Source organism: Penicillium canariense (genome assembly GCF_028826845.1).
Source record: "Penicillium canariense strain IBT 26290 chromosome Unknown utg000001l_segment0_segment0, whole genome shotgun sequence".
Taxonomy (NCBI): domain Eukaryota; kingdom Fungi; phylum Ascomycota; class Eurotiomycetes; order Eurotiales; family Aspergillaceae; genus Penicillium; species Penicillium canariense.
In genome coordinates, this window is record NW_026622728.1 from 8694250 (window position 1) to 8712551 (window position 18302).

General features: G+C 52.9%; 6 protein-coding genes across 6 annotated transcripts; 3 read left to right on the forward strand and 3 right to left on the reverse strand.

Annotated features, from left to right (window-relative positions):
- Positions 1 to 194: 194 nt before the first annotated feature.
- On the reverse strand, positions 195 to 1406 carry N7482_003013 (Dcp1 family protein; the record flags this gene model as incomplete). Its single annotated transcript, XM_056685138.1, has 1 exon — positions 195 to 1406. One exon carries the CDS (start codon positions 1404 to 1406, stop codon positions 195 to 197), a length of 1212 nt encoding a protein of 403 aa, XP_056548744.1.
- Positions 1407 to 1907: 501 nt separating this feature from the next.
- N7482_003014 (phosphatase family protein) lies at positions 1908 to 5129 on the forward strand (the record flags this gene model as incomplete). The annotated part of the gene is made up of 1 exon (XM_056685139.1): positions 1908 to 5129. The coding sequence occupies one exon, from the start codon at positions 1908 to 1910 to the stop codon at positions 5127 to 5129; it is 3222 nt and encodes a 1073-aa protein (XP_056548745.1).
- Positions 5130 to 5573: 444 nt separating this feature from the next.
- N7482_003015 (uncharacterized protein) lies at positions 5574 to 7129 on the reverse strand (the record flags this gene model as incomplete). The annotated part of the gene is made up of 2 exons (XM_056685140.1): positions 5574 to 6657; positions 6720 to 7129. 2 exons carry the CDS (start codon positions 7127 to 7129, stop codon positions 5574 to 5576), a joined length of 1494 nt encoding a protein of 497 aa, XP_056548746.1.
- Positions 7130 to 8169: 1040 nt separating this feature from the next.
- On the forward strand, positions 8170 to 9709 carry N7482_003016 (pheromone receptor; the record flags this gene model as incomplete). Its single annotated transcript, XM_056685141.1, has 3 exons — positions 8170 to 8728; positions 8792 to 9308; positions 9361 to 9709. The coding sequence occupies 3 exons, from the start codon at positions 8170 to 8172 to the stop codon at positions 9707 to 9709; spliced, it is 1425 nt and encodes a 474-aa protein (XP_056548747.1).
- Positions 9710 to 10202: 493 nt separating this feature from the next.
- Positions 10203 to 10816, reverse strand: N7482_003017 (single-stranded DNA-binding protein; the record flags this gene model as incomplete). The annotated part of the gene is made up of 3 exons (XM_056685142.1): positions 10203 to 10249; positions 10338 to 10426; positions 10527 to 10816. 3 exons carry the CDS (start codon positions 10814 to 10816, stop codon positions 10203 to 10205), a joined length of 426 nt encoding a protein of 141 aa, XP_056548748.1.
- Positions 10817 to 13478: 2662 nt separating this feature from the next.
- On the forward strand, positions 13479 to 18101 carry N7482_003018 (putative ABC transporter; the record flags this gene model as incomplete). Its single annotated transcript, XM_056685143.1, has 4 exons — positions 13479 to 13857; positions 13923 to 15126; positions 15189 to 18012; positions 18072 to 18101. 4 exons carry the CDS (start codon positions 13479 to 13481, stop codon positions 18099 to 18101), a joined length of 4437 nt encoding a protein of 1478 aa, XP_056548749.1.
- Positions 18102 to 18302: the final 201 nt, after the last annotated feature.

Consider the following 18302-nt stretch of genomic DNA (forward strand, 5'->3'; position numbering starts at 1 on the left):
AACGCAAGCAAAGCAACGGATGTTCCATAGAAAACAAAAGACCAAGTCATGCGCCATGCCATACCGGATTAAGCTCTCAAAGCCCACAGGCCGGAATTGAAATCATAATCAATGTCAATGCCAATGTCAATGTCAATGCCAATGTCAATGTCAATGCCAATGTCAATGTCAATGCCAATGCCAAATGCCTTCTTTTATCCCTGTCCACCGCCCTGATATGCAAATCCCGCTTTGCGGAAGAGGTCGCCAAGGACATCTGCTTGCGGCTGGGGTGGAGGCGGTGGTTGCTGCTGTTGTTGGGGCATCATGCCCGGATATGCCTGCGGTTGCTGATAGTGCTGCTGAGGGTACTGCTGCGGCGGGGGTTGTGGGAATTGCTGTGGTGCAATTTGCTGATAGTGCTGCTGCTGAGCTTGCGGTTGCTCAACGGGGCTTATGTGATGCGCGCGCACGCTCCACCCATCATCCTGGGCACGCTGTTGGCCAAACAGATCCTTCAACGATATTTGGCGTCCCATAGGCACACTCGCCTGGACCTCCTCCAAGGGGGCGGCATGCGTTACCGCCGCGGCCGCGGCCTCATGTAACCCATTCTGGCGCATAGCCTCCAGCCGCTCACGCATAATCTTCAGACTCTGTCCGGCGTGGGTAGCGCACTCCCTGATCATCTCCGCATTGATGGTTCGGGCCTGAGCAGTCGAGTTCGGCGACGGCTCCGAGTAAATCCAGATGCCGTAGATGCGCAGCCCAGGCGTGCTGGTACCATTTGCCTGCCTGCCCTGCGGTTTCGAGGGGTCCTTGAGGCCGTTCGCGCCGCTCTCGTCCTCGGCGCCCTCGTCCGCCTTTAGAATCACGTATTCCTCCGTCAGCTCCACGTTATCCCCATCGGTCAGCTGCAGATCGAAGTTGTTGAGCCCGCGCCGGTTCAGCACGAATGCAGTGTATCGCTCCTCGCCGAGACTGCCCTGCGTCAGTTGGCAGACGAACAGTGTTCCTTCGACGCCGTTCTTTTCCCACTGTCGCGTTGTCGGGCTGAAGATGTATACGACGACGTACTGGGCAAGGGAGAGGATCGAGGTGATGTCGGGGTTGTGGCGACGTAGGACGGAGAGGTTTATCTCCTCGTTGGTGCGGGACGGTGGTCCTGGTTGTTGTTGCTGCTGCATGTCGGAGAAGTAGGCGGCGTCAGATTCATAATCGGTGAGGTGGTTTTGCGTGAGGTTGTGGTTGTGGTTATGATTGTTGTTATTGTGGTTGTGGTTATTGTTTCGCCGGGGTTTTCGGGAGCTCATGGTAGGTGTGATGGAGGGAGGGAGGTGGGTGAAGCGGTGGTGGTGGTGGATTTTCTTTGGAATGGCAGGTGAGGAAGATGGTGAGCGCTGGGCCGATTGCGGGAGGCCGGGCATATCGTCATCACTTGAGCTCTCTCCGCCTCCCCTCGCCCTCGACGCTCTTCGGCTCCTGCACAACCTTCGGCTGCAGACAACCGTCGCTACCTGAATGATCGCAGTCCACTGATCCACCTTATTCGGCGAATGTTCCGCTCGTATAATATCAAGCCATTCAATTCTCCTTGGCCTACATGATGGCGCTGGTCGCGCACCGAACCCTGCCGTACTGAAGCTCCGTCATGAGATGAATGGTTCCTTGAACAGCTTCGACGATCGATCTCTTTCACCCGATCTTCTCTCACAACTCTGGCTGTTCTGTTTCTCCAACGAACGTATAGCCTAGCGCTTCACTACCATCCGGAATTGAGAAGCGCATACGATCTACCCACTTTCGCCTTTCTCCATAACCTGAGCATATAGACACTGTCGCACCAATATCCAAACATCCTCAAATTATGCGAATCCTCCTAGCCACTCGCTGATTCCGAAAAGAAACGACATATCATCTCATCAGAAATGTCATCACACGAAGAGCGGACGGACTCACCTGCCGGGTCTGACCCGCGAGAACATGTGTCTGAAGACGTCGAGAACCTTGGTGATCCAGGGTTCGACTTGAGAGACTTAACGCGTGCTTTGAACGCAAGGAAGGCAGAGTATACCGATCGGCGAACGGTTCAAGTGAAGATCGGTACATGGAATGTGGCTGCTATCTCTGGCATAGAGAAAGACGTCGGGAAGTGGTTCGTGCAAGGGCAGGGAACAAGCGAGAAGTTGTCCGGCTTGAAGGGCTCGCAGTCTGACCGGAAAGAGAGATCTCCATCCCCAAGTGGTGAGGATGGTCAGAAAGGAGAGGGTGACGCAGCTGTACCATTCCAATGCAGCCCGGAAAAGGTTGATCTCTATGTTCTAGGCTTGCAGGAGATTGTTGATGTTTCTTCTCCCACCGAGGCCCTGCGACCGTATACGGATCCTGGACCGGCGAACAGATGGAAAGAGGTTGTCCATCAAGCCCTGCCTGCGGGATACCAGCTGGTCTCTGAAGTCCAGCTCATGGGTCTCTTACTTATCATTTATGCATCCCCTGCAATTCGCGACAGCGTCTCCGCTATCAGCAGCACATATGTCGGGACGGGGCTGATGGGGTACATGGGTAACAAGGGAGCTGTTGCGACTCGTCTGGTCTTGGGTGAGACCACACGTCTTGTTTTCGTGAATTGCCACCTAGCTGCCGGGTCAGATAAAGGAAGCCTAGAACGGCGCAATTGGGATGCATCCCAGATCTGCCAACGAGCCAAGTTCGAACCAGTGGACTCTGAGAGTGGAGCGCATGGAGATCAAGGTGGTGAGAGCATTGACGATGAGGACTTTACTTTCTGGTTCGGTGACTTGAATTATCGGCTCGATGATATTCCTGGAGATGATGTGCGTCAAGTCCTTGCGCGACACACGGAAAATGCGTACGATACTGCGCTCCAGGCGAAGCAATCCAAGTCGAACAGCAATAGGAATTCCGGCGCCTCTGATCCGTCTGAGCGATCCTCGCCATCCCCTTCGTTCTCAGAAGAACAAGAAGTACCAGAACCGGTAACGGATGGGGAGATCGACCCTCACAACGATCCTGCCTCTTTACAGACGACCATCTCTTCTCTTATATCCCACGACCAACTACGGATCCAGCAAAGGAAGGGAATAGCATTCCACAAAGGATGGCAAGAGGGCCCAATCTCTTTTTTGCCAACGTACAAGTACGACGTTGGGAGCGTGGCAATGTTTGATTCTAGCGAAAAGCAACGTGGTCCCAGCTGGTGTGACCGGATTATTTTTCGCACTCGGCGGGATATGCTCAAGCATGAGCGTCTGGAAAGAGAAGCCGAGGAAGCACGGAAACGAGACAAGGAGATGCAGGCCCGTGGGATGGACCAAGTTGTTGCTGATCACAATGTGCTATTTGATTACGATCCCGAGATCGATGGCCGAGATGACTCTGCAGATGGGGAGGGGTCCGCCTCGGATGCGGATCGAGCGAACGAATCATCTTCTGCATCCGAAGATACGACACCAGAGTTAATCCGTCAACATCATTACATCTCTCACCAGGGTATCCTTTCCTCGGACCATAAGCCTCTGGACGCTATCTTTACGTTGACTTTCGATGCTGTCAACCCCAGTCTCAAGGCAAAGGTGCACCAAGAGGTAGTCCGTAAGTTGGACAAGGCTGAGAATGAGGCCCGGCCTAATCTCACGGTCGTTGTCGATGCCCATCCCGATGAAAAACGCACGCAAAAAGACCCCAACACTGTCGACTTTGGGGAGATTAAATATGATGTTCCGGTTCATCGGACCTTGACCATCGCCAACACGGGTGGTGCCTCGGCCACTTTCTCGTTTGCTGAGCGACCTAGCCTTGGCGATGATAATAAAGATATACCTTCCTGGCTGGACATTCATGTTGAGCATTCTTCGGAGCACGAGCCAACTCCGGCACAGTCAAGCACTCCTGGCATCAGTCACACTTTGCTCCCAGGCGAGGTGGCTAATGTCGACATTAAAGCCCACATTCGGTCCATCAAGCACGTTCGATTGCTAAATTTGAAAAAAGTCAAGCCCGAGGAGATCTTGGTCCTCCACGTCGACGGCGGCCGTGACCACTTCATCTCTGTCTGCGGAAAGTGGCTACCAACCTGCTTCGGCTGCAGCGTGGATGAACTGACCCGTATGCCAGAGGAAGGAGCCCGCAGCCTCCGCAGTGACTCAATAACACAACCAGAAAAAAGTGGCACTGAAGTGCGACTGTCGGCTCCTCGAGAGCTATTCCGGCTGACCGAAGCCATCTCCGATCTGACGGAACGCGCCGTGGCAGAATGGAGCATGACCAAAGGCGAGTCCGGGGAAGAAGCGCCGTGGACCAAAGAGCCCTCTGGCAATGCGTGGCCATTCCAACCGGACACATGGACTCTCACGGACCAACATGAACGCGCGACTCTAGAAGCTTCTGTCCGTGAATCCCTTGATACCAACGGCTCTCTGTCCGAAATCTTTGCGCCCGAGACTCCATCTCTCCACCGACTGGAGATCCTCTCTGAAATTCTCCTTACTTTCCTCAACTCCCTCAGCGACGGCATCATCACCGCACCCGTCTGGCAAGAAATGGAGCAACAGATGATCACCCGCGAGAAATCCAAAGCACCGCCTCTCTCCTGGGAGGAAACTCAAGCATGGGTGCTCGAGAACCTCGCCTACTCGCCCCCACATAGTGTTTCCTTCACCTTCGTCACCTTCATGCTGGCCCGTATCGCCAATGAAGTGGCACCGGTCCCACCCGCCGCGCAATCCATCTCTGCTTCGTCATCTTCCAAAAAGCAGAAAGAGTCCCCCGACAAATCCTCTGATTCTAACAAACACCAAGACCAGAGTCCGTCCTCGGACTCCCAGTTCCCAACACCACCCACGCCGGCCTCGGCCGCAGCATTCATTTCCGGGGGAAGTTTCCGTCGCAAGCCGCGTTCACAAGATGCAGACCCAGCGTCAACCAATTTGTCCAACGCGGTAGCGCGCCGACAGGCTGTCGAAGCGGCCTTGGCCTCTATTTTCGCCCGAGTCCTGATTTCGCCCGCAGTTCCTACGCCGGCGAAGGATAAGGATCGGCGCGCATCCGACGAGCGCAAGAAGAGTATCATCGAGCCTTTCTTAAAGATGATTGGTGTGGATGAGGGAGGGCCATCCGGAGGACGTTGATACTTCACTTGGACTTTCCCTTTTAATCATCTTCAATTTGTATATTGATTCTACTGTTATTTAGAGAGAAGGGGCCAGGAGTTGCGGTGTGGGTGGTGAGGTGGTGAGGTGGCTGGATTGTTTCAACATTCTTTACTCGGCCGAGATAAATTGGTCTGTAGAATTGCTTTTTAGTTTGCGATGTCTTCCATTGGAGTGAAGGTTGAATGGTAAGATATTATATACATGACGATATATCCTGCTTCCATTCAAGCCACGCCAGTCCCCCGCTGTTGCCCCATTACCTCGACCCTAACCCAACAAATTAAACACCAGTGCCTAGTAGCTACTAAAGTAGTCACGAAAAGAAGTCAAGCAAATACCAAAAACAGTGGAAACTCCCGAAAAGAATGATCACATCAAGATACCCTTGTTCGACGTGAGCATAGAAGCAACGGAGCCAACCTAGCGCGCTGCACTCCATACAGACTCAAAAGACTGCTGCTGCTGATATCCTCCTAGGGGCGAAATGGCCGGTGATTTCGCTGGCAGTTTCGTCGTTGTAGATGGTGGCCCGATTTTTGACCCAGCCGCACCCCTTGATTTATCCTTAGCACCCTTCGGTCGTGGCTGTGGGCTGGGACGTCGACGGCCGAACATCTGTTGCGCAGCGAGTATGCAGTGACTTGCGACGCGACCCGGAAGATTGAGGACGGACAGGGCGAGCTGCGCGGGAACGACGATACATCCGCAGGCCCAGTCTATGAGAATGAAGGCGTAACTCTGACGACGGTTTAGAGTAGACCGCTGCGCGGCCGCAGCGAGGGCAATTGCGTCGCGGGCTTGAGCTTCGACTTGTTGGAAGCGGGTGTCTGTTTGCATTGTTGTAAGTGCCGTGCGCTTCTCGTATCGGCGGACTGCGCGGTTGAGTGCTTCGATGTCCGGGCTGAGGACTCGGCGGGATTCAACAACAGCCTGTGAAATCAGGTCTAGGGCATCGTCTGCATCCTCAGATGGGGAAGATTGACCGTTTTTGGAGGTCGACGAAGCGAGACGGGCGGCAGCGGCTTCGGCGACGTGCGCCTCTAGTTCGTCTAGGCGCCTGCTGAGATCCTGGACCTTTTCCGGACTGATTTCCTCGTCGGAAGTTGAGGAGGCTACGATGCGTTGGAGGTAGAGGGTGCGTGCTTGCCCGAGCTTGAGGAGGTGGGCGAAAGGGCGCACCTCGGATGCGAGGAGGAAGATGGTGAGGTTGTAGTTTGAAACTAGACCCTCTGAGGGCCGGGATAAGCTGGATCGGATGGAGTGCAGGAGCCATGTCCCGATCACCGGGAAGATGAAGCATGAAGCGAGTGCGACGAGCTCGTGTATTTGGAGCTCTCTGATGGCTTTGGCTTCGGCGGCTTCCCGCAGGTGCTTTTGGTGTTGTTGGCTGGCACCGTGCGAGTCTACAGCCTCTTCATCCTCGTTGGCCTCGGCGAGCTCTTCCGCAACAGGATTGAAACCATCGTGCTCTCGCTGGATAGCTTGTGCTGAGCGATACCAGTCCCTGGACATACTTCATCAGCCTTTCTACGGGTCTTACACATCAAGACGAGTCTTTGGACGTACCATGGTAATCGGACCGACCAATTGAGGAAAATCGCAGCCAGTACCAACAAAGTCACATCCGTCATAAACAAGCTACCATCACGAAAGAAAATTCCCGCGATCGCAGGTAGGAGAGCCAGTACCAGTGGCGCGGACTGCCAATGCGACTCCTCCGTGGCGATGGAGTCATCTCTATCCTTGCCAACCCGGGGGAGGAACAAGTCATCGGTAGACGATCGAATAGAATGGCGCGCCTCCGAGATCGAATCTGACAGAGTTGAGTTGCGGCGTTGCGGCCAGTGCGTCGAGGACCCTTCTACAAAGGTCGCAGCGCGAGTGGGGAGGGCCCGGCGCCGGAACGAACTGGATGGGGCTGGCGCATTGCGGGGAGGAAGTGCGGAGGGCGGAGATGACGAGGATGGATCGGCCATCGTCAAGGCAACGCGGGTGAAATTGGCATTCAGAGAAGACTGGGGTCCCTGGGATGGCTGGAATCGGCAATCCACAGTTCACGGTCGGCAGATGAAGGAGCAGTAAAGCAATAGTTCCCCAGGAAGCGTGGAGGAGTTCGTGGCGCGAGGTGGGCAGCTGCTGGGGGACTGTTGCTGATCCGGCCGAGGTTGGTCGCCCAGCAGGTCACCTGGTTGGTCACTGACCTGGCCGCTTGGTCGTCACTGGCTCCACTCTTGGGTACTACCTCACCATGACTCTCTTCTCTGTATCAACCTCGGACTCTCGGACTCAAGTCAAGATTCGGGTCTGGACCACCGCATGGCCCAGTTCTGGCGTTCTAACGAACCCGCCCAGTTTGCAACGGTAGAACCAGGCAGAGCCATGATTGATTGACCCGCTGATTTGGCGGTCGATCCATGGCCCGCCGGCGGCTTTGCGGGTCCGTCAATAAGGCCCGGCTCTATTGAACCCCGAAAAGGGTTCACGCTTCGTCTGACTGCGGCCGACTTGGCTTTCCTCACCACCAACGTTCTTTATTTCCCAGCTACGAGCAGCCAATTGAGCTAGTCAGCCATGCCTACTTCAATGGCCATGTGCCGCTGCTGTCGCATCTGGCAGACTGCTGCTGTTCGTGGCACTGCCGCCGAAGTCACAAAGCTACACTTCGTCTGCGCGGCGGCATCGCATGCCTTCATTTTTTGTGTGAAGATGTTTTGATCCAGGCTGCCACCCGGCCCTATTCATCTGCGTCAGGTTCCACGCTGTCTCTCGGAGCTCGTGTCTGACGAAGGTTGCTTGCCCGGTTTACCTTTCCCCTAGGACAGCGCATTCACCTCATATACGGCACTTGAGTGACATAAGATGGGGTTCATCCTTCAGCTATCTATTGCCTAATTTTCCCTGGAATCTCTGCTTTCAAATAACGGAGATTCGCTCCCTTGAACATCGTGGGAATCTTGCAATCTTTGACTGGAGTTCCCATATCAAATACAATTCTTAGCTGCAAACCCGTACCGCCATGGGGGACATCGACAAGCGCTATCCAGTGGTTGTTGCCATCCAGGTTCTGTCGCTGTGTGCGATAGTCGTCTGCATCGTGCCACTCATCCTGCATGCGAAGAACCGCAACCTTCCCGCCACGAGTCTCATCTGCTGGACTATTGTCCTGAATCTGCTCAACATCATCAACGCCTTCATATGGCCTACAGACAATGTCGACTTGTGGTGGGATGGAACTGGCTTCTGCGATATTGAAGTAAAGATTATGGTCAGCAGTTATGTTGCTTTTCCAGGTGCCCTAGTAGGCATCTTTCGTGGCCTGGCGATTGTGCTTGATACGACAAGTGCTACCCTGGTCCCGAGTAAGGCCCAGCGTTGGCGCAACCGGTCTATTGAGCTGCTGTTCTGCGTTGTTGTTCCTGTCATTGCTATGATCACACATATTGTGTGGCAGAAGAGCCGCTATTTACTCTTTGCGATTTCTGGTTGTGTTAACAATTTCGACGAGAGCTGGGTTAGCTTCGTACTGGCATACATGTGGCCGCCAATTATCTGCTTGATTGCAGCATACTATTGCTGTAAGTGTCCCCTTTTCTTCATCATTGCTTTAGGATCAGAACTCACACTCTACTCTACTGCAGGCCTGGTACTCATTCGCATGCGCAAGTACCGTAGCGACTTCAGTCTCATCCTACGCTCGGCCAACAGCAGAATGAGCAAGTCCGGCTTCCTGCGCCTGTTCTTCCTCGCATCCACCATGCTTATCGCTATTTTGCCCAGTGAGGGCTTTGTCGTCTACTACGACCTGACTCTCTCTCTCCCCTGGCACCGGTACTCATGGAGTCAGATCCATGGACCGGAGTGGTACGAGATTCTTAAGTATCCGACTCAGGGGCAGGTCTTCTTCGACCGCTGGACACCAATTGCATCGGGATTCATGCTGTTTATCTTCTTTGGCTTTGGCCGCGATGCTACGCGTCTGTACCGCATGTTCTTCTGGCGCCTTGGCTTGGGACACTGTTTCCCGAGCCTGGCTCGTCCGACGGATTCTCAGACTACTACTTCGCACACTAGCGGATCCAGTTCGGCCGCTCTTGTAGCATTAACTATGAGCCGGGCGAAGCTTCTGTTTAGCTGGCGCAAGGGCTTTTCTCCACGGTATGCCTTTTCATGGAACTCTCTGAAGCACCCACGACTAACTCGCACACAGTGGCCGACAAAACAGCAGTTCCTCCTCCCCTCTTGACTCTTACAGTGCACTCGAAAAGGGCACCACTCGCTCACCCTCCCAGCAGAAGTGTGACCTGAACAGGCGTCAGCGGCAGTGGTTCCGCCACCCCTGGCTTCGCTTCAACAGCCATTCCTCGCTGCATAGCCGCGACGAAGGTACCCTGCTGGGTGACCTGTCTGTCCCCTCCCAGACTGTCTGCACTAATGCCTGGGCTGAGACAAGCCAACGCTCTGCTAGCAGTGAGATTGTGGCTCCGGCCTCCTTGCAGAGCAAAGGGGTTATTCAGGTCAAGCACGTTATTAGCCAGCAGAGTGAGATGGGGAGTTAGCTGACCTGTTCCGTATCGGTGGTCTCAGCCCGCGGGTTGCTTTAATATTTCATGCTTCATAGTGTACTTTTACCAGCATCTACTTGTCTCATTTCGTACTGTGTCTTTGAGTAGCGCAGCTCATAAAAGTCCACATGCGCTCAAAGCTCTCTGCGCCTGTTTCGATGAACCGCATAGTAGCAATCTCTCTAAACGGCGTGCTCTCCGTTTACCGGGCTAATGGCATCCATTATATTCCACATAGGAAAGGGGTGTATTCAGGGTATACTAGTACAATAAAATCACAAAGCGAAACAGACAAGAGCTCCAACCTTGTCCAGGAACGGTCCGAACCGGGCACGCGCAACTACGCTCGGCCCAGTCAGATTAAACCACCGACAGACACCCCACCATTTAGATCCATCCGCTCTCCCAAAAGAATGCCAGAATCTATAGAGGCCGCGTTGAGGTATGCCGATATTATGTGAGCTAGAGCTCAATAGACGGGAGCCGTCTACTGCTCTTCGGTGGGCGGAGGGCGGCTGAGAACCTCGAGGGAGCCTGTTAAGACATGGAAGTTAGAGATAAAAATTCAATTGTGGAATATATCGCAGATTGCGTCGGGGAGGTCAGGGCTGGATAGGCATACGCTGGACAATGTTCAGGGCGGAGTGCTTCTTGCCGTCGGCATCCTCGTACGTGCGCATGCTAGCGTCACCCTCAAGGTAAACAAGGGTGCTATAAATCACCAAAAGAGTCAGCTATCCATATCATAATATGAGGATTCCGCGGCTCTTTGAAATATAAGAGAGGGTTGAATCCGAAATCCAATACATACCCTTTGGGCAAGCTCATAATGAAATCCCTCTGCGCACCCTCGGGCAGGAAGCTTGCTACACGGAACCAGCTGGTCTGGCGGTTGTCCTTGGAGCCGTACGAGGTACCGACCGCATACCTGAGGACGTCCTGGCCGGACGCGGTAGCCTGCAGCTCTGGCTCGGCGGCCAGGCGGCCAGTGATGATCATGCGGGCGACGGAGCGCGAGGCGGAGGAGCTGAAGCCGCGCGATGCTTGGGCGGCGGTGCGGGCGAGGCCCAGGGAGGGGCGGAGAGAAGTGAAGGCGGACATGGTGATGTTGTGGGATGGATTGCGGGGTGTTGCAAGGTGAGACGGTTTAAGGCTTCAGGGGATTAGCGGTCGCGGTTTGATGGACGTCGACGCGGTCGCGCGCGAGGAGGTCATGTGATCGAGTCCGCATTGGGGTTTATTGTTCCGTTTTGGATGTTGTTGTATGACTGTATCGAGTAATCGATTCGTATCTACAAGTAAATTGTCGAAAAATAATTTACTATTGCTGATAGATTAGTTCTACGGCCGAGAAGCACATACATCCAACTTTTGTAAGCGAAGTACTATTTATTCGAACCTCTCAAGGGTACAAGGGTACACCGAGCCATTGTGCTTCCTTTCCTCACTAAAGTTTCAGAATTGCAGAACCTTCTACTCGGAAGAACCAGGAGAACCTGAATTCGCGACCAGTCGCGATTGAACGTGACAGGTGTCCTGCAGCAGACTCAACGCGTGTACCTGGTCTGCAATATAGAAGAGGAGCAGAAATCGACGGTTTCAACTAGGAGTTGGGTATAGAGTTATGGATGGATGTCGGCATGACTTTGATTCGCAAAGTGCGGCGCAGTGGGCTCCAGGTTTTTCTGCCAGAATGATAAGACCTTCAAGGGAGATCAGACACAGGTTTTGACTTACCGAGACGGGATTTTTTTCTCGTTGATAAGGTGTTAAGCGGCCTCTCCCCAGGGGAGAGGCACGTCCGTATACACAAACTCATGATACTCCCTGACTTGACAGAGGGCGGAGAGGATGTGGCCTTCAAAAACAGCCTGCTCGTCGAACTGATTCGCAGAAGTCACGGTCATGTATGAATTGTCTGACATGGTGAGAGGGAGGGGATAAAATGGAAGGGCCTTATTGAGGTGCGCAAATCTGGCTCATAATTGTCAAGACAACAGAGGGCCAAATCCTAGGCAAAATAACTACTAGCCTGAAAAACTCACTATGAGCAACACTCTTAGTCTATACCATCATTTTTACTCTGACACCCAGTGCATAGTCAGTCATACGAGCAGTGACGATGTAATTTACGTTATAGTTGACCACAGCTCTTTGATGGTGGCATCAGTCCGTGCCTGAGGTTCTTCGGCTGGAGAGAGTCGACCGCTTAGAGAAGATCTAGATAGTCACAGGATCAATCCCAGCCGGAGCTGAGATTGAGCACGGCTTTCCATCAGAATAGGAAGTGGCCTAGATCGAATGATACGCGCACCAAGACCGCGACGTGGCCAGGATACACTTCATCAACCACACTCATGGATTCAGTAAATCCTGAGGTGGGTGGGGGGGGGCGTGTGTCAGAGCAGTAAATGACGGTATAGACTAAGAAATTTGCCTATGGTGCATTTTTTGAACTAGTAGTTATGTTGCCTAGGATTTGGCCCTCTTTTGTCTTGACACGGGACTTGAAAGACCACTACATCAATGTTGTTATGCCCAGGACCAATACACCTCGTAGCGCGACACTGATAGCTAAAGGGCCCCCATAGCTTACAGTAACTACCTATGTAGACGCGCGATGGTGGCCTCGCAGCGGCTGCACCACGAGTGGGCGGAAGTGGCCAGGTACATAGATGCCCTTGAAGAAAGCCTAAAGAGCAACATTGCTTCTCTGCTTAACCCGTGGATAGCCGCCAGTGTGGGGGCCGGAAGAAAGTCCGGGGTAGAACCGCCAAGAGAGCTCCAACATCAGTCCACCACGCAGGAGCAGTGCGACCTAATTCCGGCTCAGCTGCTGCAAGCGAGCTCGGAACAGGTTTTGGTTCGATCATTCGGTCGCTGCTTATTAATGGACAAAGAGGCTGCAAAGCTTGCCGGCGCTACTGCGGACTCGTGTGTCCGGGCGATAAGCTGGGCCCGCGTGCCGACGAGTCCTGCCCACTATCCTGGAAATCCCCCAGTGGACCATGCTTTTCCATACGGGGATTGGAAACCCCACAGGTCCAAAGGTTGCAGGCCTCCTGCTCAGTTCGTATGAAAGAGTCACTGAGTAATAGAGGAGCCCCAAACCCAAACAGGAGCCCGACTCGTCTCAGGATGGGTCAAAGCAACACGGACCCGATCCATCGGAAGTTGCCGAATTACCGTGTGAGGACACCCCGTCCAGCCATCGCCCGCAGAGGCGCATCATGCAGCTCGGGGGGTTTGCCGCGTGGTGGCCACTTTTGTACGCCCGTTCCGACCAGCCTGCACAATGGGCGCGAGGTTCCCCGTTGAGTCAACACCAGCCAAGGTCGACCTGGCGACTACCCAGTCCGATCCGTGGCGCATCCCCCGCTACTTCGTCAGTGCCTAGAAGTATGCTAGCGAGCTGCCCACTAAGGGCTTCGGATCCCCGTCGAGGCCTAGGACAAATGGAAAACGTGGGCGATGGAAATTGATCTCGGATTTAGGGGTTACGCTAGCGGGCTCGGCTTGATGTTGATTTTTTTTTTCTTTTCTCTCCAGTCTTTTTCTTTCATCATATCTGGATGTCGTTCAGTTTCCGCAGACTCTCCCACCCACCTCGTTACCACGTCTATAGAAAAAGGCGTAGTGTCGTGGTGACCAACAGTGCTGGGGGTTGCATCTGCTGAGGGGGACTCAGACTCGCCAAAATCAGTTGAATCCATTTTATGTGGCAATCCGAGCTTCCAAATTTGCTGTAATAAATATCGGCAGCATGGATGTCAAGTCGCCAGCTGGCGATCGAGCTAGCATCAACTCGGACATCGATTCTCTTCACTCAAGCAACTATGACCACCGGCGTGAAGAATATCACATTACAAACCCACAAGGCATGACAATGAGTCATACCGGCGTCGACGTCGAAAAGGCCGAGTACGAATTCTCGGAGTTGAATAGACAATTTTCCAGCATTTCGCATCAAGCTCGCCGACTATCCAAGCAGGCATCCCAGACCTCCAAACCCACGGCCATCACCGACGATGTGGAAAAGGCTGGAAGCTCTGCCGACTCGGATGAACCATGGGACCTGGAGACAACCCTGAGGGGCAACCGAGCCGCGGAAGAAGAAGCGGGTATCAGAGACAAGCATATCGGTAATGTCGACTGGCTGTGTTCAACAGGAAAGCCAACGTTATCCAAATACTAACAAGATGGATAGGTGTCCTATGGAACAACCTCTCCGTCCGAGGTATCGGCGGGGTGAAGACCTTCATCAAGACCTTCCCCGATGCCATTATCGACTTTTTTAACCTTCCGGAAACTCTAATGCACATGCTAGGATATGGCAACAAAGGCAAGGAGTACCACATCCTGGAGGGGTTCCGGGGTATCACGAAACCTGGAGAGATGGTCTTGGTGCTGGGAAGACCAGGCTCCGGATGTACGACATTCCTCAAAGTGATTGCCAACCAGCGTTTTGGATATACCGGTGTCGACGGGGAGGTCTTATATGGACCTTTTGAATCCGACACATTTTCAAAGAGATTCCGCGGCGAGGCTGTGTACAATCTAGAAGACGATATTCACCAGCCCACCTTGACCGTTAAGCAGACCCTTGGCTTTGCACTCGACACGAAGACCCCAGGCAAGCGACCACTCGGCGTGTCCAAGCCCGAGTTTAAGGAGAAGGTCACCAACATGCTGCTGCGGATGTTCAACATTGAGCATACCGCCAGCACTGTGATTGGAAACCAGTTCATTCGCGGTGTCAGCGGCGGCGAGAGACGGCGTGTCAGTATCGCGGAGATGATGATTACCTCTGCGACCGTTTTGGCTTGGGACAACAGCACTCGCGGTCTTGATGCGTCGACTGCGCTGGATTTTGCCAAGTCTCTCCGTATCCTAACCAACCTCTACAAGACGACGACGTTCGTGTCGCTTTATCAGGCATCTGAAAATATCTACAGGCAGTTCGACAAGGTCCTTGTCATTGACAGCGGCAAACAAGTTTTCTTTGGTCCCACTGGCGAAGCGCGAAAATACTTCGAGAATCTTGGGTTTAAAGCGAAGCCTCGCCAAACTACACCAGACTATCTGACCGGATGCACCGATCCATTTGAAAGGGAATTCCAGTATAATAGAAGTGCTGAAGATGTTCCATCCACCCCACAGACGCTCAGGGAAGCCTTTGATAAGTCCAAGTACAGTAACCAGCTCGATGAGGAAATGCAGGCCTACCGCACGCAAATTGAACAGGACAAGCAGACATATGATGACTTTGAAATCGCCAACCAAGAGGCAAAACGCAAGTTTACCTCCAAGTCGTCCGTCTACTCGATTCCGTTCTATCTGCAAATCTGGGCTCTGATGCAAAGACAATTCTTGATTAAGTGGCAAGACAAGTTCGCACTCACGGTGTCCTGGTAGGTGCAAGCCCCATTGAAGGTCGGAACAACAGAATTTAACATTCCGATAACTAATCCAGGATTACCTCTACCGGAATCGCAATCATCCTCGGTACCGTTTGGCTCAGCCAACCTAAAACCAGTGCCGGTGCTTTTACTCGCGGTGGTCTTCTGTTTATCAGTTTACTGTTCAATGGCTTCCAAGCATTCTCTGAGCTCGCGGGTACTATGATGGGTCGATCGATTGTCAACAAACACCGATCTTTCACGTTTTACAGACCAAGTGCACTCTTCATCGCTCAAATTATCGTGGACACAACCTTCGCAATAGCACGAATCTTGATATTTGCCATTATCGTCTACTTCATGTGTGGTCTCGTTCTCGATGCAGGTGCATTTTTCACGTTTGTCTTAATCATTCTGACCGGCTATGTTTGCATGACCGTGGTCTTCAGAACGATCGGGTGCATCTGCCCTGACTTTGACTACGCGATGAAGTTTGCTGCCGTCATCATCACACTGTTTGTATTGACCTCCGGTTACCTTATTCAATGGTCCGGCGCACAGGTCTGGCTGAGATGGATCTACTATGTCAATCCATTTGGCCTTGGGTTTTCATCGCTGATGGTCAATGAGTTCAGCCGCCTGACCATGACATGTACCAAAGACTCATTGGTACCGAGTGGTCCTGGCTACGACGACATCGCCTATCAAGCATGCACTCTTGCAGGTGGCCAACCCGGATCGGCAATTATTCCGGGCTCCAGTTATATATCGGCTACCTTCAGCTACTTCCACGGCGACCTTTGGCGCAATTTTGGTATCATGATGGCCCTGATCGTGGCATTCCTGGCCTCGAATCTCTACCTTGGGGAGACGGTTCAATTCGGCGCCGGTGGGAAGACGATCACCTTTTTCCAAAAAGAAAACAGTGAGCGCAAGGAACTCAATAAGGCTTTGGAAACAAAGAAGGCCAATCGGCAGTTGAAGGCAGTGAATACCGAGGCCAGCCTGAAAACTAGCTCGACCTCGGTTTTTACCTGGGAGGACGTGTGCTATGAAGTCCCAGTACCCTCGGGAACACGACAGCTACTGAATTCAGTGTATGGCTACGTTGCACCCGGAAAACTCACAGCGTTGATGGGCGCCTCTGGCGCTGGTAAAACCACTCTGCTGGATGTCCTCGCCGCAAGAAAAAACATTGGCGTGGTTTCGGGCGATATTCTGGTTGACGGGCAGGCCCCTGGCACGGCCTTCCAGCGAGGCACCTCCTATGCCGAGCAGTTGGACACTCATGAGGCAATGGCGACCGTCAGAGAGGCCTTGCGCTTTTCTGCCGATCTGCGGCAATCCTTTGAGACACCACAGTCGGAGAAGTATGAATACGTCGAAGAGATCATCAGTTTGCTCGAGCTAGAAAACTTGGCCGATGCCATTATTGGAACCCCTGAAACTGGTCTTTCGGTTGAGGAAAGAAAGCGGGTTACTATTGGCGTTGAATTGGCAGCTAAGCCTGAACTTCTGCTGTTCCTGGATGAGCCTACATCCGGGCTGGATAGTCAATCTGCGTTCAACATTGTCCGATTTTTGAAGAAACTTGCAGCCGCTGGTCAAGCAATTCTTTGCACAATCCACCAGCCCAACTCTGCTCTATTTGAAAACTTCGATCGACTTTTGCTTCTCCAGAGAGGTGGCGAGTGCGTCTACTTCGGAGACATTGGCCCTGACTCTCACGTCCTGCTGGAATATTTCCGTCGCAACGGTGCAGATTGCCCCTCTGACGCAAACCCTGCTGAATGGATGCTCGATGCTATTGGCGCAGGTCAAACACGACGCATCGGTGACCGTGATTGGGGTGAGGTGTGGCGCACTTCACCAGAACTCGAGGCCCTCAAAAAAGACATTGTTCAAATCAAGGCAGACAGAGCCCAGACCGTCCTCCAAACTAGGGATCAGGGTCACATTTCTACTGAGAAGGAGTATGCTTCTCCTCTTTGGCATCAGGTCAAGGTAGTTGGTCGACGGACTCATCTGTCCTTCTGGCGGTCACGTAACTACGGCTTCACTCGACTTTTCACTCACGTTGTTATCGCGATTGTCACTGGTCTGGCCTTTCTGCAACTCGATGACTCTCGGACGTCACTTCAGTATCGAATCTTCGTCATTTTCAACGTCACCGTGCTTCCTGCGATCATTCTCCAGCAGGTGCAGCCGAAATACGACCTGTCCAGACTTATCTTCTATCGAGAGTCAGCGTCGAAGACTTACACCCAGTTCGCTTTCGCATTTTCCATGGTCCTTGCCGAGCTCCCATATAGCATCCTGTGCGCTGTCTGCTTTTTCGTGCCACTATACTACATCCCGGGTTTCCAGTCAGCCAGTAGCCGCGCTGGGTATCAGTTCCTTATGGTCCTCATCACCGAGGTCTTTGCCGTTACATTGGGCCAGATGATCTCAGCACTCACGCCAAACAGCTTCATTGCGTCGCAGCTCAATCCGCCGATCGTGATTATCTTCTCGCTCTTCTGCGGCGTGGCCATTCCCAAGCCACAGATGCCCAGATTTTGGCGTGCTTGGCTCTATCAGCTCGATCCATTCACTCGCCTGATTGGTGGCATGGTTGTCACGGAGCTCCACGGTCGCCCTGTTACATGCACGGCTATGGAGCTCAATAGCTTCCAGGCCCCAGCTAACGAAACATGCGGCGAGTACATGCAGCCATTCTTTGAGCGTGGAGGCAATGGATACCTCCTGGAGAATGCGACACAGACCTGTAAGTACTGTGCGTACAAGATTGGAGATCAGTTCTATTCGGCATTCAGTATGGACTTCGACAACCGATGGCGCGACCTGGGCATTTTCATTGCGTATGTTGGGTCCAACCTGATTATTCTATTCTTGGCGGTAAGTGCATTCTATTTTATGATGAAGCGCGATGTAGCTATACTAACTCGTTGAAACAGTCTCGGTTCTTGAACTTCAACCGAAGATAGATGCAGGAAAGAAGGGGGAGGTTCAGATCGGGTATTGGTTTCCGATTACCACATAGCACTGGCAATCGGTAGTTCAAGAGGAAAGTGGGGTGGAATCCGAAAGGAATAGAGTTGATACCTTTGTTGAATAACTAGGACTAAAAGCCCATGTCGATACTGTTTGTCTTCTATCCTCTTCCGGGCCCCTTCAGCCGTTTTGCA